This window comes from Thalassophryne amazonica, chromosome 19 (genome assembly GCF_902500255.1).
Source record: "Thalassophryne amazonica chromosome 19, fThaAma1.1, whole genome shotgun sequence".
In the NCBI taxonomy this organism is placed as follows: Eukaryota; Metazoa; Chordata; class Actinopteri; order Batrachoidiformes; family Batrachoididae; genus Thalassophryne; species Thalassophryne amazonica.
Genome location: NC_047121.1, coordinates 64,502,909 through 64,526,773, shown reverse-complemented (window position 1 = coordinate 64,526,773; position 23,865 = coordinate 64,502,909). Strand labels below are relative to the sequence as shown.

The 23,865-nt window shown below is 44.4% G+C and overlaps 2 protein-coding genes across 4 annotated transcripts; both read left to right on the top strand.

Annotated features, from left to right (window-relative positions):
• The first annotated feature begins 2,368 nt into the window (after positions 1-2,368).
• LOC117531806 (acylphosphatase-1-like) lies at positions 2,369-4,300 on the top strand. The gene is made up of 3 exons (XM_034194954.1): positions 2,369-2,398; positions 2,565-2,652; positions 3,940-4,300. Exons 2-3 carry the CDS (start codon positions 2,572-2,574, stop codon positions 4,153-4,155), a joined length of 297 nt encoding a protein of 98 aa, XP_034050845.1. The 5' UTR covers positions 2,369-2,398; positions 2,565-2,571; the 3' UTR covers positions 4,156-4,300.
• A 546-nt stretch (positions 4,301-4,846) lies between these two features.
• Positions 4,847-23,831, top strand: LOC117531803 (DNA mismatch repair protein Mlh3-like). 3 transcript variants are annotated; one of them, XM_034194948.1, is made up of 12 exons: positions 4,847-7,615; positions 8,418-8,519; positions 8,626-8,705; positions 8,859-8,963; positions 9,091-9,175; positions 9,259-9,336; positions 11,490-11,598; positions 20,841-21,000; positions 21,107-21,130; positions 21,228-21,306; positions 23,401-23,552; positions 23,650-23,831. In XM_034194948.1, exons 1-12 carry the CDS (start codon positions 5,104-5,106, stop codon positions 23,719-23,721), a joined length of 3,558 nt encoding a protein of 1,185 aa, XP_034050839.1. In that variant the 5' UTR covers positions 4,847-5,103; the 3' UTR covers positions 23,722-23,831. The 3 variants fall into 3 exon arrangements, with proteins under 3 accessions (XP_034050839.1, XP_034050840.1, XP_034050841.1); XM_034194949.1 differs by having other exon boundaries at positions 4,848-7,615; positions 9,268-9,336; XM_034194950.1 differs by lacking the exon at positions 8,418-8,519 and having other exon boundaries at positions 4,848-7,615.
• The last annotated feature ends 34 nt before the right edge of the window (positions 23,832-23,865 follow it).

Below are 23,865 nucleotides of genomic sequence, written 5' to 3'. Positions count from 1 at the left end.
GGTTACACGTGGTCTGCAGTTGTGAGGCTGGTTGGATGTACTGCCAAATTCTCTGAAACGCCTTTGGAGACGGCTTATGGTAGAGAAATGAACATTCAATACACGAGCAACAGCTCTGGTTGACATTCCTGCTGTCAGCATGCCAATTGCACGCGCCCTCAAATCTTGCGACATCTGTGGCATTGTGCTGTGTGATGAAACTGCATCTTTCAGAGTGGCCTTTTATTGTGGGCAGTCTAAGGCACACCTGTGCAGTAATCATGGTGTCTAATCAGCATCTTGATATGGCACACCTGTGAGGTGGGATGGATTATCTCAGCAAAGGAGAAGTGCTCACTATCACAGATTTAGACTGGTTTGTGAACAATATTTGAGAGAAATGGTGATATTGTGTATGTGGAAAAAGTTTTAGATCTTTGAGTTCATCTCATACAAAATGGGAGCAAACCAAAAGTGTTGCGTTTATATTTTTGTTGAGTGTATATATATATATATATATATATATATATATATATATATATATATATATATATATATATATATATATATATATATATATATATATATATATATAGTCTATGAAGTTGTTAATAATAAAAAACCTCCAGTCATATTTTTGCTGAATTATAAGCAAATAATTTTCCATATTGAATTATGTTTTAATGGTGGAATACACTTCATTTTTAGGAATTATCAAATGCTGAATCTTTATCAGGTCATTTTTTAAAGCATAGTTTTTAAGTCAAAGTTTTTGTAGAACTGTGTCATAAATATATTCACTTTATACATGCTTCCCTTAGGCAGTATTATTAGACGGCATTGCTTAAATTTTCATTGTTACGCAGATGATACCCAGCTTTATCTATCCATGAAGCCAGAGGACACACACCAATTAGCTAAACTGCAGGATTGTCTTACAGACATAAAGACATGGATGACCTCTAATTTCCTGCTTTTAAACTCAGATAAAACTGAAGTTATTGTACTTGGCCCCACAAATTTTAGAAACATGGTGTCTAACCAGATCCTTACTCTGGATGGCATTACCCTGACCTCTAGTAATACTGTGAGAAATCTTGGAGTCATTTTTGATCAGGATATGTCATTCAATGCGCATATTAAACAAATATGTAGGACTGCTTTTTTGCATTTGCGCAATATCTCTAAAATTAGAAAGGTCTTGTCTCAGAGTGATGCTGAAAAACTAATTCATGCATTTATTTCCTCTAGGCTGGACTATTGTAATTAATTATTATCAGGTTGTCCTAAAAGTTCCCTAAAAAGCCTTCAGTTAATTCAAAATGCTGCAGCTAGAGTACTGACAGGGACTAGAAGGAGAGAGCATATCTCACCCATATTGGCCTCTCTTCATTGGCTTCCTGTTAATTCTAGAATAGAATTTAAATTCTTCTTCTTACTTATAAGGTTTTGAATAATCAGGTCCCATCTTATCTTAGGGACCTCGTAGTACCATATCACCCCAATAGAGCGCTTCGCTCTCAGACTGCAGGCTTACTTGTAGTTCCTAGGGTTTGTAAGAGTAGAATGGGAGGCAGAGCCTTCAGCTTTCAGGCTCCTCTCCTGTGGAACCAGCTCCCAATTCAGATCAGGGAGACAGACACCCTCTCTACTTTTAAGATTAGGCTTAAAACTTTCCTTTTTGCTAAAGTTTATAGTTAGGGCTGGATCAGGTGACCCTGAACCATCCCTTAGTTATGCTGCTATAGACTTAGACTGCTGGGGGGTTCCCATGATGCACTGAGTGTTTCTTTCTCTTTTTGCTCTGTATGCACCACTCTGCATTTAATCATTAGTGATTGATCTCTGCTCCCCTCCACAACATGTCTTTTTCCTGGTTCTCTCCCTCAGCCCCAACCAGTCCCAGCAGAAGACTGCCCCTCCCTGAGCCTGGTTCTGCTGGAGGTTTCTTCCTGTTAAAAGGGAGTTTTTCCTTCCCACTGTTGCCAAGTGCTTGCTCACAGGGGGTCGTTTTGACCGTTGGTGTTTTTCCGTAATTATTGTATGGCCTTGCCTTACAATATAAAGCGCCTTGGGGCAACTGTTTGTTGTGATTTGGTGCTGTATAAATAAAATTGATTTGATTTGATTTGATAAATGCATGTGTCTCATGGTCAACACGTGAGACTTGAGAGCTCTCCATCCTAATTTCTTAATTTTTATTTATTTATGCTTTCTATTATCTTGGATTTCTTACTTGTGTAATTTGTCACAAAAATAAAAAATTCTATCTTTTGCTCCATCTCAAAATTTTTGGGGGCATGTGGTTTTCACTTGAGCGACTTCTCTTGATTCAAATCCATCGAGCGTCTTTGCGCGCGGAGTGATGTCACTTCCTGAAGCGGAGTCCGGAGCGGTGCGCGCTGTCTGACAGGTTTAGGTGAGCTCTGTCACAAAAGCTGTCTGTCTGTGAATGTGAGGATAAATACTTCTAATATTCAGGGACATCTCAAGTGATTTCGATATAAATTAAAAGGCGTTGATATCACAGCAGAGCTGCACTGCGGCGCTGCCACTGGTGATGACGTCACGTTGTTTTCTTTTAGGTCCACCATGTCCAGTGACGACCTGATTTCAGTGGATTATGAGATTTTTGGCAAAGTACAGGGGGTGTTTTTTCGAAAATACACTCAGGTGAGATTAAAACCATATAATATCCAATACGTGAATTTTGAAAAAGCAATTTTGTCTTGCTGGCAGATCAGTGCTGCACACCGATACCGCTGAAAGTATCAACGCTGATAATTGATATTCTCTGTGTTTGGCAGCTGTCATTTCAAACCAGGATATATATATATATATATATATGTTATAAAGGTGGATAAACTGCCTAGTTTTACAATCTTTGTCGCAATGAAACACTGTTTGCAATAAAGCCTTTGAATGCTGTACACACCTTTGGTGATCTCTCTGTTTGCAAGAAATCATTTATTGAAAAAAAAGTTGAAGAAGGAATGAATGAGCATGAAAGGAGCAGTTGCTGTTTGCTCAAAATAGCAATGAAATAACACAAATAGTCTACTTTGTAATCACTGGTATTGGACGCTCTCTGCCCCAATGTGCTGAGCCCCAACCAGTCCCAGCAGAAGACTGCCCCTCCCTGAGCCTAGTTCTGCTGGCGGTTTCTTCCTGTTAAAAGGGAGTTTTTCCTTCCCACTGTAGCCAAGTGCTTGCTCACAGGGGGTCGTTTTGACCGTTGGGGTTTTACATAATTATTGTATGGCCTTGCCTTACAATATAAAGCGCCTTGGGGCAACTGTTTGTTGTGATTTGGCGCTATATAAAAAAATTGATTGATTGATTGATCGATAGTACAACTATTTGGGCTGAGACATGTATGTGGTGCACTCAAAAAAACTGATGCATTGGATGAACTCAATTCAATTATGAGCAAGATTTCCATCTAATAAATATATGTAGCCCCAACTCAAAACATCCATGCAAGATAGTCATTTAATTTAGTTGGGACTACATATATTTATTAGACGGAATCCAATCCTGCACATAATTGAATTGAGTTCATCCAGTGAACAATTTTTTTGAGTGTGTGCCAAGTAATGGTATTTTTTTTTCTTCACATATGGCATCCAATAACAAGCCACCGCGATTGCACTGCATCCATTAATAAACCACTATAATTATGAGAAAAAGAGGGACATCATGGTGTTGGCGCTGTACTGAAGGCAGCTGATGAGTTTGAAGCTCAAAACTTAGGTTTTGGTTGTGAATTAAATGTATGGATGGGTAGTTTAAATAACAGTGGACTAGTAATACTAATGGCAGTAGCTCACAGGCTGCATACGGTACCACTCAATATTAGTGGCTGTAATTATATATTATTTGAATGAGAAAGGATTTGTGTGTGTGCTTGTGTTCCAGAGAGATGACTCTGTCATCTAACTCTGTGTTTTCATGATTCAGACAGAGGGGAAGAGGCTTGGCTTAGTTGGCTGGGTCCAGAACACTGACACGGGAACGGTTCAGGGGCAGCTCCAAGGTCCCCGTATCAAAGTGACAGAAATGCAAGAATGGCTGATGACCACTGGGAGCCCAAAGTCACGTATAACCAAGGCAGAGTTCAAGAATGAGAAGAAAATTGACAACCTAGAGCACTCCACTTTTAAGGTTGCAAGATAACTTGTAGATAATGTGTGTTACACTAACTCAAAAGCCAACTGTATTTATTATTTTGTATTGGTTGGACATAGTTTAAATTAATTAAAAAGGTATGTTCATGATAGATGTTAAAATTCACATGATATTAAATGGAAAATGTCATTCATGTGGTACGGTGTGTTCAATTTAAGCATGTTGACGCCGCAATTTGTGTTTATTGTTTGAACCTTTTTGTTGTACAGTCTTTCACACAAAACCTCAATTTACTTTTATAAAGTGTCAAAACAGTTGTTTATTATAGTTTGCTGTGTGTTTTGAATAAATGTGTGTGGAAAATTGTTTTTCGCTTTATTTTTTCCTTGCCTATTTTTGATTGTAAACCTTTATTACACTTATAAAACACAACAAAAACATATATTCTGAAAGTGCAGGTTGTCCTGAAAAAAGAGACATACAACTTGATTGTGGGATGCAGGGTGAGCTGTTAAAAGCAGTAATAAAACATTAATGCCAGGCAAGTGAACTGTCCAAAAAATGCCCTTGGACCCCAGAAGGTTAAGTAAAGTTTTGTTGTTGTTTTGTATTTTTCAAAAAAAGGTTCTGGAAAATAAATAAAACACGCCGGAAAAGTCCTCGGAGTGTCTCATTCAGCCATCACTAGCTATTGGTCCGTCGCACCTGAAGGTGGCAGCATTTACTCGCATTGCCTTCAAGCACTGGGGGAGATCTGTCTTTATGTTTTACGTTGACTGTAAACAGTGGCTGGCTTTAAGTAGAGAACGAATTATTAATAATTTATGATTAAATTATCGTTTTAAACGTTTTATTTGGCGTAAACCGACCGACTTTTTTGCGGGTGGGGGGGGGGGGTAGTTTGTGGAAATGGCGGTACCTATAAGCTAACGTTAGCTAAGATTGCTGTGGTGAACGCAGCTGAAGGACTATAAAGTTAATAAAAGGTCGGTTTTCATGGCCGTTTTGATTAAGCGCTTACCCACGGAGGTCCAGGGCAAACTGCGCTCCGGTGTGGCGATACCCTCCCTGCAGCAGTGCGTGGAAGAACTCGTGTTAAACAGCATCGACGCCGAAGCGACATGCGTGGGAGTGCGTGTGGACCTGGAGGCGTTTAAAGTCCAGGTGGTCGATAACGGCCAGGGGATGAGCGCCGAGGATGTCGATCGTGTGGGAAACCGATACTACACCAGCAAATGTAGCTGCCTGGAAGACCTGGACCATCTCAGGTTTTATGGATTCAGAGGAGAAGCTGTGGCCAGCATAGTCTCTTTTGCCAAACTTGTCGAGATCTCATCCCGAAGCAGAACATCAGCAAAAACGCATGTAAAAATCTTCAAGGATGGCAAAGGCTTGGATGTCTTTGAAGCAGAAAGCATTCGACCGTCTGCAGGTACGACTGTTGTGATCTGTAACTTCTTCCACAACATGCCAGTTCGCCGGAGGAGGATGGACACTGTGCTGGAAGGAGAGCGGATTCGACACAGAGTCGAGGCTGTATCCCTCATGCACCCTTCTGTGTCCTTCACCATGAAGAATGACTGCACAGGAGTCATGATGGTGCAGCTTCCCAAAGCCAGAAGCACCTACTACCGCTTTGTGCAGATACATAGCCTTGGACGAGCACAGAAACTGGGGGAAGTGTCACACATTCGCGGGCAGTTTGAAGTGATCGGGTACATTGGCAGAGAAGGCCACTACAACAACAGTTTACAGTTCCTGTACGTAAATAACAGACTACTCCTGAAAACACGAATACACAAGCTGCTGAACGTTCTGCTGCGCAGACTAAGCGCTTCCAACCAGAAAAACGACAATCCAGATGGGCAGGCTCCCATCAGGAGTCCAAAACACAAGCGTGGCCAAGAGCTTCATGGGGTATACATCATTAATATCAAATGTGCTTACTCGGAGTATGACATCTGCCTCGATCCTGCAAAAACTCTGATAGAGTTCAAAGATTGGGATGGTATTTTGCTTTGCATAGAAGAGGCAGTAAATGCATTTTTGAGCAGGGAGAATTTGGTGGTTTCACTCTCTCCAGAAGATTTGGAGAATGCGTCCTCCACATTTGTGGGTACTGTGGAACATGGCAACAATGGCTCTGAAGACATCCAAGCAGCTGTGGGTGCTTCCACACTAGACTGCTGTATTGGACTGACGCTGGCATCTCAGAATGTTCATCGAAAGCACCATGATGACTTTCAACGTGAAGACTATGTTTGCCAGGAGTCTAAAGGAGAAGAGGAACTGCGAGGGCAAGAAAATCTTAATTCAGACAAGGTGAAGATGATCCATGGAAATGAAGCATTGTGTGATTTGGAGATCGACTCTGAGCGCGAAGTGGCACAAGTGGAAAAGCCGACTTCGGGCAACATTGAGGAAGGCTGTGAAAGTGCTGTAGGTATCTCAGGCAGACATTTAGAAGAGAAACAGCTAGAATCTGCAAAGTTAAGAGAGATGCGTGTAATTTCACAGGACAGCATTAATAAGGAATTGAGGCCTGACTCAAATGGCACCGAGAAGATTCTCCCAAACTCTCACGATACAGGAGGTCATGAACTTATGAAAAGAAAGATCAGTTTATCTGATCCGTACGTTCATGAAAGTCTTAAGACTCGTAACATGTCCCAGAACTGTTGGACAATGTTTCAGCAGCACAGTTCAGGACTAGAAAGTGAAGGAAAAGCTGTGGTGGAGAAATGCAAAATTTCACTGACAGAGGACTCGATGAAAACCCATGCCCCTGCTGTCCCTTTAAAGATTCCCAAAATCTTAGCTTGTCAGAAGTTGTGTTTTCAAAAGGGGGCTGCATCTCTTGACAAGTTTAGAAGAATATATGGTAAATCTGGAGAACTGAAAATACCCTCCGTAAGGAACAACACTTGTCATTTACTGAACCCTGCCAGATGTTCTCGGACAGATGGCTTTGGGGCGAATCCAAAGAATTTGTTGGTTTCCCAGAAAGGCCTGCAAAAGGGGAATGTAACTGACATTCAGAGTAACCTCAGCAGTTCATCAGTGCTTTCAAAAAAAGCAAAATCATTCTCAGGTCAGAACAGAGCTAAAGAAATGTCTTTGGCTGCTAAACTCTGCCTTTTAAGACAAGACGAGACTAAAGCATCACAGGATGTGTTAACCAGCATGTCAAGAACTACCTCTCAGGACACTACCTGTGTTGACGGTGCTAATGGAGGCATCCAAGTTGGCAGCGACGACAGTCACTGTGATGCTGCGCCGGATCCTGAGGCAATCCCGTGTTGCAGCACAAATGCACAGCTGCTGGAGAGAGAAGAAGCTCCACCATTGGGCGACTGGATTCATCACTACGATCCATTTGTGGGAAAGACGGTTTACGTGAACAAAGTGACCGGGCTTAGCAGATACGAGGACCCTCCCACAGAAGAAATGCAAGCACAATGTACATCTGATGTCACCAATTTGGCTGTTAGTGTCGTCACTGAAACGGGTGCGTTGGCAGTTTATCTGTGCTCATCAGGAGGCTGTTAAACAGGCCAGCCATCAAGAGTAGAGCCTGACCGATATTGTTTGGCCGATTAGTATTGCTGATATGAGCCTTTTTCATGAACATATCTATCGCCGTTATTTTTGATAATATGAATACTTTAATTTTACAGAATAAATGCATAACAATAATTTTGCTGTTGGAAAAGATGTCATTATGTAGTTTGTCCAGCAGAGGACATTGCTTACAGTGCTGTCAAGCATAGCCGGGACCCCCGTCACCCTGTGGTCAAATTAATAACAAGAGACAGAAGAAAAGCAACCAGTTACCATTCATTTTCAATCAAAATGGGAGTTTTACATCGACAAGAGTCGAGTGGTTGCTGTGCCACCAGCTAAGCGGGGCCAAAATAGATGACAAGTCAATTTTATGCAAATGCTGAGTGATGTGAACAGGGTGACTGCCAATCCAAGTGAAGGCATTGTGGGTGATTAATGGTTATAATAATGAATTTATCGAATCAGTCCATTTTAAAACTGTAAAATGTCAAGCCTCAATTATATGTCTTTGCCATAAGGAGTTGAAATATTAGAAATCATTGCCATTTTTTATGTATATATCAGTATCATAAATTTTTTGCTCCCTAATACCAGTATCCCCCCCAAAAAAAAAAATTTATATCGGTTGGGCTCGAAACAAAAGTGATGAATACCATCTGTGTCATTGAAGTAGCCCACAAAGGTCATCTTAGGATACACAAAATGTTCACATATGCACTTCTGTGTTCCCACTTTTTGAACTGTAGGGATGGAGTACAGGTGCTACCCATTTCAGGTGGCTCTAGTTTTGCCCTTCCTACCTAAATCCAGAGCAGACAGAGTGATTAGCTCAGGGCGTGATGTCAGAGGTACCCCGCGCAGATCAGATCAGATTGTCACAGTCGACTGTAAGGGCCTAGTGCCACGTGCGTCACACAGCAGCTAATCTGCACTGTATGTGTTCACACACCACAGATGATGACGGGGAGGTTGTCAACTCGCTTTCCTCGCTGTACTCAAAGTGGAATAATCCTGTATTCGTTCGACCTCCGCGGGTAAGCAAACCATCAGTTCCCTTCATATTGTAGGAGCCTGTAATCAAGGGGTCAGGCGACACCTTGTGATCGCACAATAGCTTGCGTTTTCTTTCTGTTGTGTTGATACAAATGATTTTTCTTTGACATTTGCGCGTGTGATTGTGCTTACAGGTTGGCGTGGACATATCAAGTGGGCAAGCTAACGGACTGGCTGTAAAGATTCACAACATCTTGTTTCCATACCGTTTTTCTAAATCGATGATTCACTCGATGAAGGCAGGTTTCTCTTTGCATTCTGGGGCAATTTCATTGTTTTTTTAGCACAGTGGAAATGTTTTGTCTCGTATCTGAACAAATTCTCCTTAAGCAATGTTAAAGTATTCGCTGTGTAATTACCCGATAGGTTATAAATCAAGTGAATAAGAAGTTCCTCGCGTGTCTCATCAATGCCAAAGAGGATCAGCCTCCAGCACTCAAAGAAACTGAAGGTAAGAACAAAGCAGGTTTGATCTCTTTTTCCATTTCTTTCTTGGCACAGTTTGTGTTTCATTTTTGCATATTTTTCATGCTGAGTCTGCAGGAAATCTGTTGGTGCTCGTTGACCAACATGCAGCACACGAGAGAGTTCGACTTGAAAGTTTGATTGCAGGTAAACAAAAAACAAACAAAACACAAAATCCAGAAAAGAATCACAATTATTGCTAACTTCAGTTGGCATAAAAATTTTGCTTATATCCAAATCCATTTAAATCTTTTCTGTTTGAAGCAATACGTTGACATTTGTGAGTGAGCAAGCAATCATTTTTGATGTACTGTATATAATTATATTTTTTCATATTCGTTTGTTTGGCGTGTTTTGCAGGTTTGCGTAAATAGATAAAAATGTCAGTAATGTCATCTGGGAAAGCAAATGGAAACAAAAAACTTTCAAAATAAACAACTACTAATCAAGCTGCTGCTGATTTTAAAAAAGTAAATAAAATTTCACACAAATCACATTAGTGTTATTTTCCATTTTAGCTGGTTGTTGCCATTGCAGGTAATGGCATTAAAATCACAACCCAGAATCTTTTGTTTTGTTTTGTTTTATACTGAAACTAGCATGTTGCCGGTGGGGATCCAGATTTAGGAGTGTTTATAAAATAGGTAGCTGACATTTTTCAAGGATGGTAATAAATTATGCAAAGTTTCTATAATGAGTTGGAATGGCATGTGAGTCCAGAATGTTTTTAGAACCTTAGACCTCAATGGTCTTTAGAGGAAGAACTCAACCCTTTTATTTCCTGTTAATTATGTATTTTTTTATGTTATTTTACTGTATTAATGTATTTATAAATTGTTAGACTTTCAGATTCTGTGGAGATTTTTAAGAAAAGACTAAAGACACATCTTTATACCCAGTCTTATGGCTAGCATCCTTTTTTAATTCTTTTAAGTTCTTTTACTTTTTATTGTGTTTTATTATGAACTTTTGTGTTTTTCATGTTTTAATTTTATTTTACTTTTTTTTTTATTATTATTTATATTGTTTTTGAGCTGTTTTTATGTGAGGTGCCTTGAGGCGACATTGGCGTGATTTTATAAATTGAATAAATTAAAATTAAGATTCTTGTTATCATATACACACTATTATTATTATTATTATTATTATTATTACTATTATTATTATCCTTTTTCAATATTGTTATTATTTTATTTTATTATTCTATTTTTAATTTTTTTAATTTTTAATATTTAATTTTTAATTGGACCACAATGGAAATAAGTGTTTTCACTTTCCTGTATCATCCAAGTATCTTTAACATATTTACAATCATATTATGTACTTATGTTGAACTTATTAAATAAAATCACGCACACATGCTTTTAATATATAGATGATTTACTGCGCCCTGCTGGAATGGCATGCATGTCCAGAATGTAATTATCAGTGTCCATTGTTCGGTGTTGTTAGCTAATATCCGTAGTTTTTCCAAAAATATTAGTCCTATCAGTGTTGTATTTTGGTGGCATTCATCCTTAACCCAAAATACATAAACATACGAAACGGCAAATGTCAGCTCTCCCCAGTTTGTCTGTGATCAAAGCCAAACACACGCATGCATACACGCACACAGAGGCCACTTGGTTATTTAGGGAATAACCCTGTTGTGTCTGATGGTTTGTGGATGTTCATGCTGGTTATACGGTCTCAAATTCAGCTTTACCTGCAACATGTTAGCGGAATCGGTAAAAAGGAGTTTTACGATAAAATGGATATTTGCAACCGTATAACAGCATGAACGTCCGCAAATCATCAGACACAATGGGGTTATTCTCCTTCTAATCCAATTCCATCATTTGCAGTTTATTTTTCTGTAGGTAGTTTGTTCGGCGAGGCTTACTGTGAGGCAGCATCGCTCCAACAGTGGTCACGGCGTGGAGTAATCCATCAAATGTGAAACGGTAATTCTGTATCAGAATCCACATCGATACTTTCGTATGGTAGCTTAAATTCACCCTTTTCGCCGGCGGCAGTACGCAACTTTCTCTCACTCTCAGCTAACAGCTAGCAGCGCGCGTGGCCGGTGTTCTGTCGAATTGTGCGTCTTGTCGCATAAATTGACAGTTCTGCATCCCGACAATACCCCAATATTATACGGCCTGAAATCTCACACGATTAACCAATCAGATTTGCGGAAAAATGTAATTGGATTAGAATTGAAAATGAAGGGTGTGGGGAACTGGTCCTTTCAATTATCAACATTATCTCTGGGACATGCCTGAGTTTTACTATATTTACAGCTCTTTATGCTATTATAGATTCATATGAAGATGACTCACATGCACCAGGGGAACGGCGTCTGCGCTCATCAACCATTTTGCCACTTCTTGAGATCAGTGCAACAGAAGATGAGCTCCGTCTGCTGAGGTTTGTTTATCTGATTGTACTCCATTGAGTGACAGGGAGGTATTTGAAAATAGATATTTGTCAAAAATGCATGCAGCTTTCCAGAGCTCAGCTCATTCAGTGTTTACTTTTATTGAAAGTTCAGTTAAATTATAGTTGACAGAAGGGTTGGAGGTCATGTTATCACTGCTGTCTGCTTGTGCACAAAATCTGTCAAAAAGTGTAGAACACATTTTGAGGAACTTTTGTGGCTAAGCCTGGGTCACAGACAGCCTCTGACTTTGTGTTTGTGTGTGTGTGGGGGGGGGGGGGGGGGGGGGGGGGGGGGGGTAGCGGTCACATATACAATAATAGTAAATAGTCATTGTATAAACCAGATATACGCACTCACTGGACAAAAGCAAAAGTCTCAATGTTTTTGTATGGTTTTCCATGTAATAAACACTGTATAGCAGATTTTATATAACCGATTTTCGCTCACATTGGACAAAACGTCCTGTCTGATCGCAATGTATTTCCATTAAAAACCCCTCGCAACTGGACAGAGGAGTCTGGGCTACGAAATGAAGTTCACTACTGACACTCGCCCATTTGAGGAATGTGGGTAGTATTTCCTTAATTAAAAGGCCGGGAGTTAATTTTTTTCAAACCATGCTCAGACACGGCAGCTAAGCAAGGCAGCCCTTTATTCAAGGCCGGCGAGTGCTTGCCGCCTGCACTGTAATATGGTGTTAAGTTTCATACGGTTCCCTGGGTGTGTTGAACCAAAGACAACCACTTTAGATGACAACCCTCAGCGGAGCTGCGAACCCTCTCCATAGCCCATTCCAAATGACTGAGACTGCAAGGGCTGTGATTTGTCATTTTTTTGCTTTGACTCCTTCCTCTCCCATCATATTTTAAAAGTTTTTGCAGTGTGCCCACTGATTACATTTCAGTCGTGGATCAAATATGTTTGGCAGAAAAGTCCACTAATATGACCAACTTTACAACACAAAGTAAAAAAAAAAAAGACTGTTAAATGACCTGCAATTCATGGAGAGAAATTGTATGTGCCATAATGTTGGTTTGGAGGTTGATGATTGTATAAACAAGGGGAGCTCATTGAGGGACAAATTGATCCAGAAAAAGCCACTGTTCCTGCGATAAATTGCATTAAGACGCCCACCAAAGTGACGGAGAACTTTAAAAGGGTCACGCACACATCAATGTCGTTGCATGGTCATGGAGTTATGGAGTTGCAAAAGCATAAATCGGGCTTTAGGATTTTAAGGTGTCACTCTGCATCGGACTTAGAAAAAAGAGTGACTTGAACAGATGTAATCTTTTTCATGCACTTTATGCCTTGCGCGTATATAAGGCAGGTGTTTGTTTTTTTTTCCCAGACGAAGTTTTGTCCTGTCCATTAAATGTGGCAGAATTTAAGGTCAGTCATTTAATCAAGGAAATATGTAAGCCTAATTGGTGCTGGGGATTCCCTGTAGCTTGTTCAGCATCTCCTGACTGTAGCTAATCTATACACATATCGGATTTCGATTGTAACGAACAAAATTGGCTGATTCACCTGAATCCATTATATGTGAGTTTTAATGTACTTTTTTTTTTTTTTTAAGAAAGTCACTGATGCACACCATATACATGATGGTGGCAACACTGTTTGTGTTGTTTGTGGTGTGTATGTGGCAGGAATTTATAAGACTCTTTCTTTTAGCTGTCGCTTCTGCAGGAACTGTCCATTGTGCTGAACCGTATGTTGGGAAAGTGTAGGAACACGGACCCACAACAGGGGGCGCAAATGAACGGACAATGGAGAAAGTCAAATCACAAAGTTTTACTGTTGTGAACTCACACAACAAACACAACAGATTTACAAATACAGCAGTAACCGAATTCCAAAGGTGTCGTGTGGGCAGGCTCGACGATAGGAGACGTCTGTCCGAGTCGAACCGGAACCACCCGATTTCCTCTGCCACCGAACCCCGGGGATACTGGAGCCGCCAAGTCCCGAACCCCAGGTGGCCACTGCCTCCGCTCGTCGGATCCGGTACTGCTGGCAAGGAACAGATACAGTCAGGTGTGGGTGCGGCTGCACCCAGCAACACACAGGGTGGAAACACCACCTCTTGTCAGGAAAATACAGGTGAGTGCAGGAATGTGAGTACTTATCCAAAATACAGTTTCCTGCTGTCTTTTCTCTTTCTGTGTAAAGGCAAAAAGTATTTAATGGTCAAAAGATGATCCGTTTGGCTGGATACGTTACCTCCTTGGTAGAGCGATATCTCGGCAATGAGGTGGAGATGCCGTCCTGCTGATATACCTCCCTGTTGATTGATATCAGCTGTCTCGTCTCAGGTGATGGGTGACAGCTGTCACCCTGGCTGCTCCTGTGAGGCGGCAGCGCCCTCTGGTGCCTGGAGCCCGCACTCCAGACAGGGCGCCCTCTGGTGGTGGTGGGCCAGCAGTACCTCCTCTTCAGCAGCCCACACAACAGGACCCCCCCCCTCAACGGGCGCCTCCTGGCGCACGACCAGGCTTGTCCGGGTGGCGACGGTAGAAGTCGGCCAGGAGGGCCGGGTCCAGGATGAAGCTCCTCTTCACCCAGGAGCGCTCTTCGGGGCCGTACCCTTCCCAGTCCACCAGATACTGCAAACCCCGGCCCATCCGTCGGACGTCCAGGAGCCGGCGTACAGTCCAAGCCGGCTCGCCGTCGATGATCCGGGCAGGAGGTGGTGCCGGACCCGGAGTGCAGAGGGGTGAGGTGTGATGAGGTTTGATTCTGGAAACATGGAACACTGGATGAATCCGCAGTGAGGCCGGAAGCTGAAGCCTCACTGCGGCGGGATTGATGACCTTGAGAATTTTGAACGGACCAATGTATCGTTCCTGTAGTTTTGGGGAGTCCACTTGTAGGGGAATGTCCTTGGTGGACAACCACACTTCCTGCCCAGGACGATACGTAGGAGCCGGGGTCCGCCGCCGGTCTGCATGGTTCTTCGCCCTCGTCCGGGCCTTCAACAAAGCAGAACGGGCGGCACGCCACACCCGACGGCACTTCCGTAGGTGGGCCTGGACCGAGGGCACACCGACCTCTCCCTCGACCACCGGAAACAACGGGGGCTGATACCCCAAACACACCTCAAAAGGGGAGAGGCCGGTGGCTGATGATACTTGACTGTTGTGGGCGTACTCGATCCAGGCCAGGTGGGTACTCCAGGCCGTCGGGTGCGCGGCTGTCACACAACTTAGGGTCTGCTCCATCTCTTGGTTGGCCCGTTCTGCTTGCCCGTTGGTCTGGGGGTGATACCCGGACGAGAGACTGACCGTGGCCCCCAGTTCCCGGCAGAAGCTCCTCCAGACGTGCGAGGAGAACTGGGGACCGCGATCGGAGACGATGTCTGATGGTATCCCATGCAGACGGACGACGTGGTGGACCAGGAGGTCCGCTGTCTCCTGGGCCGTTGGTAGCGTCGGGAGGGCCACGAAGTGGGCCGCCTTGGAGAATCGGTCCACTATCGTGAGGATGACGGTGTTTCCCTGGGACGGCGGGAGGCCCGTGACAAAATCCAGGCCGATGTGAGACCAGGGGCGATGAGGCACGGGCAGCGGCTGTAGCAATCCCGATGTCTTGCGGTGGTCGGCCTTGCCCCTGGCGCAGGTGGTACAGGCCTGGATGTAACCCCGGACGTCGGCCTCCAGGGACGCCCACCAGAAGCGCTGCCGGACGACTGCCACGGTTCTTCGCACCCCAGGATGACAGGAGAGCTTAGAACCGTGACAGAAGTCCAGAACTGCAGCCCTGGCTTCTGGTGGGACGTAGAGTTTGTTCTTCGGTCCGGTTCCGGGGTCCGGGTCTCGTGTCAGGGCCTCCCGGACGGTCTTCTCCACGTCCCAGGTGAGGGCGGCCACGATAGCGGACTCCGGGATGATGGGATCCGGGGGATCCGACGACTCCGTTTTGACCTCATCTTCATGTACCCGGGACAAGGCATCCGATCTTTGATTTTTGGTCCCGGGACGGTAGGTGATCCGGAAGTCAAAACGGCCGAAGAACAGTGACCAGCGGGCTTGCCTGGGATTCAGCCGCTTGGCGGTCCTGATATACTCCAGGTTCCGGTGGTCAGTGAAAACCGTGGAATGGCACGGACGTTCCCTCCAACAGATGTCTCCACTCCTCAAGAGCCTCTTTCACCGCAAGGAGCTCTCGATTGCCGACGTCATAGTTCCGTTCGGCTGGGGTCAACCTGCGGGAAAAATAGGCACACGGGTGAAGGACCTTATCGGTCTTCCCGCTCTGGGACAGCACGGCTCCTATCCCTGAGTCCGAGGCGTCCACTTCAACCACTAACTGGCGACTAGGATCGGGCTGCACCAGAACAGGTGCAGACGAGAAGCGCCGTTTCAACTCCTTGAACGCAGCTTCGCAACGATCCGACCAGGTGAAGGGGACTTTTGGTGAGGTCAGGGCTGTCAGGGGGCTAACTACCTGACTGTAGCCCTTGATGAACCTCCTGTAGAAATTAGCAAAGCCTAGGAACTGTTGCAACTTCCTACGGCTTGTGGGTTGGGGCCAGTCTCTCACCGCCGCAACCTTGGCCGGATCAGGAGCGACGGAGTTGGAGGAGATAATGAACCCCAAGAAGGACAAAGACGTGCGGTGGAACTCACACTTCTCGCCCTTCACAAACAGCCGGTTCTCCAACAACCGCTGCAGGACCTGACGTACATGCTGGACATGGGTCTCAGGGTCCGGAGAAAAGATGAGTATATCGTCTAGATATACGAAGACGAACCGGTGCAGGAAATCCCGCAAGACATCGTTAACCAACGCTTGGAAAGTCGCGGGAGCGTTTGTGAGACCGAACGGCATGACCAGGTACTCAAAGTGACCTAAGGGGGTGTTAAATGCCGTCTTCCACTCGTCTCCCTTCCGGATCCGAACCAGGTGGTACGCATTTCTAAGATCGAGCTTGGTGAAAATCTGGGCTCCGTGCAGGGGTGTGAACACTGAATCCAACAGGGGCAATGGGTATCGGTTGCGAACCGTGATCTCGTTCAACCCCCTATAATCAATGCATGGACGAAGTCCGCCATCTTTTTTGCCCACAAAAAAGAAACCTGCGCCCATCGGGGAGGTGGAATTCCGGATCAACCCGGCAGCTAACGAGTCCCGGATGTAGGTCTCCATTGATTCGCTCTCAGGCCGTGAGAGGTTGTACAGCCTACTGGACGGGAACTCACTGCCCGGAACCAAATCAATGGCACAATCATACGGACGGTGGGGGGGAAGAGTGAGAGCCAGATCCTTGCTGAACACGTCGACAAGGTCATGGTACTCCACCGGCACCGTCCCCAGATTGGGCGGGACTCTGACCTCCTCCTTAGCTTGGGAGCCGGGAGGAACCAAGGAACCTAGACACACCCGATGGCAGGTCTCGCTCCACTGAACCACTACCCCGGACAGCCAATCAATCCGGGGATTGTGCTTCAACATCCAGGGAAAACCTAAAACCACACGGGAGGTGGCCTGAGTCACAAAAAACTCGATCACCTCCCGGTGATTTCCTGACACCACCAGAGTTACAGGTGGTGTCTTATGCGTGATCGGAGGGAGTAGGGAGCCATCTAGTGCCCGAACCTGTACCGGTGAGGTAAGCGCCACCAGAGGGAGCCCTATCTCCCTGGCCCATCTGCTGTCCAACAGATTCCCCTCAGAGCCCGTGTCCACCAGTGCTGGGGCCTTCAGGGTTGAGTCCTCATAAAGGATCGTGACTGGGAGTCGTGTGGCAATGTGGGTGTGTCCCACGTGAATGTCTCGGCCCACCCCTAGCCCAGTCTCTAGGGGCGGGGCGTTGGAGTTGAACCGCTCGGGGCAGTCCCTCATGTGGTGCTCTATCACACCACAAACAAAACAAGCTCCGTGGGCCCGTCTCCTCTGTGCGTCTGGTGCCCTAAATGTTGCCCTACTCGTGTCCATAGCTTCGTCAGCAGGGGGAGCTGTGGCCCCAGGGAGCGCAGGGGCCGTGGAGCGTGGGGAAGGCGGAGCGCGGTCGGAACCGGAAGGGAGAGGGACGGCGCGTGCCCGGCCACGCCCTTCGTCTCGTTCCCGCCGACGTTCTTCTAACCGGTTGTCTAACCGTATGACAAGATCGATGAGCCCATCTAAATCCCGCGGTTCGTCCTTAGCCACCAGGTGCTCCTTAAGAACCAATGACAGTCCGTTTACAAAGGCGGCGCGGAGGGCAGCGCTATTCCAGCCGGACCTTGCAGCCACGATGCGGAAGTCGACTGCATAGGCAGCTGCGCTCCGACGCCCCTGTCTCATCGACAGTAGCACAGTTGAAGCGGTTTCTCCTCTATTGGGATGATCGAACACGGTTCTGAGCTCCCTCACAAACCCATCATATGTCTGAAGGAGCCGTGACTTTTGCTCCCAGAGCGCTGTAGCCCAAGCGCGTGCCTCGCTGCGAAGCAGGTTTATTACATAAGCTACCTTGCTAGCATCAGTCGCGTACATAACTGGACGCTGTGCGAAGACGAGCGAACACTGCATAAGGAAATCCGCGCACGTCTCCACACAGCCTCCGTACGGCTCTGGGGGGCTTATGTATGCTTCCGGGGAAGGTGGGAGGGGTCGTTGAACGACCAGTGGAACGTCAATGTTACGCACAGGGTCTACGGGAGGGAGAGCCGCAGCGGCGCCCGGAGGGCGCGCTTCCGCCTGCGCGGCGAGAGCCTCCACCCTGCGGTTCAGGAGGACATTCTGCTCGGTCATCAAATCTAACCGAGTCGTGAAAGCGGTGAGGATCCGCTGCAACTCACCGATTATCTCTCCTGCGGACGCCTGCGCGTCCTGTTCTTCCATTGGCCGTTCAACAGCCGGTTGACGCCCCTCGGGATCCATGACGTTGGCCGAGATATCCTGTTGGGAAAGTGTAGGAACATGGACCCACAACAGGGGGCGCAAATGAACGGACAATGGAGAAAGTCAAATCACAAAGTTTTACTGTTGTGAACTCACACAACAGATTTACAAATACAGCAGTAACCGAATTCCAAAGGTGTCGTGTGGGCAGGCTCGACGATAGGAGACGTCTGTCCGAGTCGAACCGGAACCACCCGATTTCCTCTGCCACCGAACCCCGGGGATACTGGAGCCGCCAAGTCCCGAACCCCAGGTGGCCACTGCCTCCGCTCATCGGATCCGGTACTGCTGGCAAGGAACAGATACAGTCAGGTGTGGGTGCGGCTGCACCCAGCAACACACAGGGTGGAAACACCACCTCCACCTCTTGTCAGGAAAATACAGGTGAGTGCAGGAATGTGAGTACTTATCCAAAATACAGTCTCCTGCTGTCTTTTCTCTTTCTGTGTAAAGGCAAAAAGTATTTAATGGTCAAAAGATGATCCGTTTGGCTGGATACGTTACCTCCTTGGTAGAGCGATATCTCGGCAATGAGGTGGAGATGCCGTCCTGCTGATATACCTCCCTGTTGATTGATATCAGCTGTCTCGTCTCAGGTGATGGGTGACAGCTGTCACCCTGGCTGCTCCTGTGAGGCGGCAGCGCCCTCTGGTGCCTGGAGCCCGCACTCCAGACAGGGCGCCCTCTGGTGGTGGTGGGCCAGCAGTACCTCCTCTTCAGCGGCCCACACAACACCGTAGTGTTTTTGTTGTTTGTTTTGTTTTTTTGTCAAAGAGGAAGGAGGACAAGTCTGCCACAACCATGCATGTCTGTGGCAACACGTGCGTGCATGGAGTGAAGGCTCATTTTCTGCTGATTAAAAGGTTGTTTTATATTAAGCTTGCTAATTGACAGATTTCTGAGGCACAGACATGCAGAGGCGTGGGCACAAACAACACAGTGCCAAAGACCAAACATTACTGACACAACTGTTTAATATTATAATTACTAATTGGATAATATAGTCTTCATTTCTGTGAACAACATTGGGTTAAAGACATGTCTGGTTTCTCAGCTTATTGATGAATGGGGATTGTGGTCACCAATGTGCCAAAGCCACAAAATATTTCCTCTTCTTATTATGCATGCAGTATAATTGATTGATAAATCCTTTATTGCATACTAGATTCTTCAACAACACAGGCTTTATATGGGGATGTGGGCTAAAGTAATTACCAGATGTCCTCGTTGTTTTATCGCTGTGGAATACACCATATACGTATTGCACACATCTATGTAGTTTGCAGCTTTTACTTTCTGTGAAATGTTCAGGAATTACCTCAGGTTATATTAATATTGTGTTAACTTAATCGTCTGTTTAGTGTATGTCATGCCCTGGTAACACCTACAAAAACGCATTTGATAAGCACACTTTGCATATTTGGCTAACCTACGTTGTTGTGCATAAAATAGTTCACACCTCTGAATGTAGATAAAAATAATTAAATAATCCATGCATGTGTTTTGATATGTGAAAGGCTAATCATAAGGCTCTCTTTCCAAATTTCAGTAGCAAAACTTTTTTTCTCTCCAACCTCACTGTGCCAGCTGCTGACACGCGCACACCTGTAGAAACAGTGGCAGAGAGATGGTAGCACTGTGGCACACGACAAAAAAAAAAATCAAAAGTCACGGGAGCTGCTGCCTGTATTTTGAATATATTCAACATACATTCCAGTGATTTTTCAGCCCACCACACATCGTCGACACCCATTTTTTTCAGTGACAGTGACAGTCGCGTGAATGTGCCATGCATACCTGGGACATTTTATCTTGAACCTGTGGCAGAGTGGTGGTTATCCGCGGTGTGACCAAGCCTTTAAGGTAACAGTTTTGTTTAGAATCACATCCAGCTCTGCTTCCAAATGATCCTTTAGCTTTCTTTGTCTTTTAGCTGTTTCCTTGTATTTCTAAAAACTGCCTTTATGATATCACAAAGAGCTGTACACATGCTGCACACAGACCTGTAGACCTCCTCCTAGGTCCAGTAGTGGGGAGTATTGATGGTTGGCATTTATTACCACAGCAAAGGAATGCCCTTACTGAGTGTGCCTTCTATAGTTGCTGTGATTTATCACTTTGTGTTGTTGTTACAGCATGAACATGTCATTTTAATTAAAGTTAAAAATAGTTTTGTTTTGTTTTTTTTCCCATTTTATTTTGTTTGTTTCAGACTGCTGCCGTTTGGTGCTGGCGTTCTTCCACCACTGTGCTTGATGCCAGAGACAGTGTTGCTTATTTGTTGTTTGTCTCAGTGTACTCGTTATGTGCTGCTGGTGATTGTGAACTCTTTCTCTTACAGGTCTTGTCAGCCACATTTCAGAAGTTTAGGTCTGGAGGTTAAGTTCTCACATGCGGGAGATCTGCATGTACTTGTAGGGAAGGTACCAATGTGCTTTGTGGAAAAAGAGAGTAACGAGCTCAGGCGGGGGAGACCATCTGTCATCAGGCCAATAGTTGAGGTAGGATTTGAGCGTCGTCATTATTCAGATGTTTATACTAATCCTATTTATAATCCTATTCCCTCGTGCTTACCATTTTTCTTTTTTTCCTTTGATCACACTACAGGAGTACCTCCAGGAGCAGATTGAGGTAATCTTGGCAGTTTATTTCCACTCTACTCTGCACTGTGGAAAAAGCATTTCACGAGAGGATAATGTACAATGCCTTTATTTACTTTTTTTGTCAGTTACTCCGCTCAGCTGGAAGAGTGAGAGGGACGCTGCCGTTAACTGTGCTGAAAGTTCTTGCCTCTCTAGCATGCCACGGTAACGTTAAATTATCCTTCACTTTATTACCGCTGTCAAGCAGGTTGTCTTTTTCATGAACAGATTTCAATGAAGACTGGTGCAGAGGTACACCAGTTTGCATCTCGGGCATTATTTTAAACGGCATCTGTAACTGTTGGTCCTTTGGCATAAAGTAACTACCCTTTGGGGGTTTGGTGGAAGGATTGACAATGTTGCTACTGTTTCACACAACAAGCAGGAAAAATTTATTTAATTGCTGCATTATTTATTTACAATGCAACAACTGAGTTACCAAGCAGAAGCTAGCAAGCTAATTATTGTATGAGGCACAAGCAGGAGTAAACTGCTTCTTGTGGCCACTGAACAGAGGATCATAGATGAGGTAAAGGTACATTGTAATGAAACATTTGAAAACTTTATTTTCATTATTTGTTTATAACAGAAACACTGACTTAATGATCAGAAATGAATGAGCTAATTAACGTTATTTTACAATGCACAAACAGTGTCAACTGCTTCTTATGGCCACTGAACAGACAATCATAGGTAAGTAAGAGTACAGTGTAATGAAATGTTTGGAAACTCAGCTCATTATTGATTTATTATGCAAATAGCATTTGTAAAACATAATAGACTTAACTGAGTTGTCATTGCTGTTCTTGCTGTCTCACACAAGCCAAGCAAGTATTGGTCTGAGTTGTATAAAAGTTATATTCCCCTTTCTTTCTTTTTTTAAACAGAGCATGGGCTTTCAGTTTGAGATCCTGATTTCTTAAATTTACTAATTTTTATGGACAAATAACATTTTTCATATTCAGTTCTTCTTTTCCAGTGTTAATCACAGGTCCTCATTCAGTATACAAGAGCAGCTTGTCATGCATGTAAATAGTGCCATCTTGTGGTCATAGATGATAATACAATATTTTTTCCCACATAAGTTACTTCGGAACTTAAGTCCAAGTAACTAGTGAAGGGGGGGGGGTCTTACTGTCCAGAAAATTCACTAACTGTTGCTGTAGTTACTGTTGGGTTGCATGGAGCGGATGAGGGAATGCTGCTTGGATCATTATCTCTGGAAAGGAAATATGCCACCGGTGAACACTAAGGGTCTTGTCTCAAGTGAGTGGCGATTGATGTGGTGCAGAGAAGTCATCCAATACACATTGGTGCCCAGGTCCAAACCAGAGATGGCTCATTCATGTAGGCACCTAAAACATTCTTTCTATTTGCAGCGATGACCATTTTCCATTGCTGTTATGGGAGCTTTGAAAGAGATGCTTGAGAAGAGCTTATGGTGTGACAAGGTCATGCTTTTGCTGGAAAATGAAGGTCCATGTCTTTAGGGACCTGGTGTTTCTGTCCGAACTGTAAGCTTGTGAGATTTGGACACTAAATAGTGGCCTGTGCACCACCTCACTACAGGGTCCTTACACACCACTGGAATGACTTTGGTTCTCCCAGAACTTTGTGAGCTGTACAACCTGGGTCATGGAAGAGTTGATTAAACTTTGGTGCAGATCTGATATTTGTCCTTTGGCCCTGATTCCTGTTATCATGTTCTCGACTTTTTTTGATGATTTGGAGCTTTGATCTCTGATCCCTTTTTTGCGCTTTGATCTCTGATCCATCAAAGCTAAGAGTTCAGGATCAAATAGAGCAATTTCAACCTGAGGTCAGGTATCAAAATCAAAGATGAGTGTTCATGATCAAAGGTTGGGATGAAGATGAATGATCAGGAACAAAGATGGGGTCACAGGTCAGCAGTCATCAGGTTAGTGTTTATGATCCCACAATTGTCTATCCGTAGGTGTTTTTTGGTCCAGATTTAGATAATGATCCAGATCCTGTGGACAAACATGTATTTTCGGAGAGTTTATGTGGTGGGGTGGACTAAGGTTTGGAATTTGTTTTGGAGCCTAAATGAAAAGGAACTGTGGGGCCTTGTTGTTGGTATGCACTCTTAAAACCCTTCTCTAGTGTGTGTGTGTGTGTGTGTGTGTGTGTGTGTGTGTGTGTGTGTGTGTGTGTGTGTGTGTGTGTGTGTGTGTGTGTGTGTGTGTGTGTAATAAAAGTGTCATACCAGTCACTTGTACGTAATTATCCTTTAATTAGGGGCTATCAAATTCAATGACAGCCTGAGCAGAGACGAGTGCTGCAGCTTGGTGGCGTCCTTGTCAGCCTGCCAGTTGCCCTTCCAGTGTGCTCATGGTCGTCCATCCATTGTTCCCTTAGTTGACATCCTGCATTTAGACAGAGACCAAGAGGTAAAAAAAAAAAAACTTCAATGCATGTGTATATCAGAGTAAAATGTTAAAGCATGGCTGTTGTTGTTTTTGGTGAATGCATTCTTTTTTTCTGCAGGAAATCCTCAAACCCAACCTCCAAAAGCTGAGAGGAATGTATAAAACACAGCAGCTATTTGGAAATACATAAGTGGGTGTGTATTGTGTTTTAAATATGTGTGTAAATTTGTCAGTGAAAATGAATTGTAATTAATAGAACATGTCTTTGGTAAATTAATAAAAAGAGACTGGAAAAGAAAAGCTTTTGTTTCTTCTGTATAATATTTTAACACTC

Excerpts from the sequence above, each read along its gene's own strand:
- LOC117531803 (XM_034194948.1), top strand. The coding sequence starts at position 5,104 with ATGGCCGTTTTGATTAAGCGCTTACCCACGGAGGTCCAGGGCAAACTG. Across the intron at positions 9,337-11,489 it reads ACTTGAAAGTTTGATTGCAG|ATTCATATGAAGATGACTCA; the intron begins GTAAACAAAAAA and ends ATGCTATTATAG. Across the intron at positions 23,553-23,649 it reads ATTTAGACAGAGACCAAGAG|GAAATCCTCAAACCCAACCT; the intron begins GTAAAAAAAAAA and ends TTTTTTCTGCAG.
- LOC117531806 (XM_034194954.1), top strand. The coding sequence starts at position 2,572 with ATGTCCAGTGACGACCTGATTTCAGTGGATTATGAGATTTTTGGCAAA. Across the intron at positions 2,653-3,939 it reads TTTTTCGAAAATACACTCAG|ACAGAGGGGAAGAGGCTTGG; the intron begins GTGAGATTAAAA and ends TTCATGATTCAG.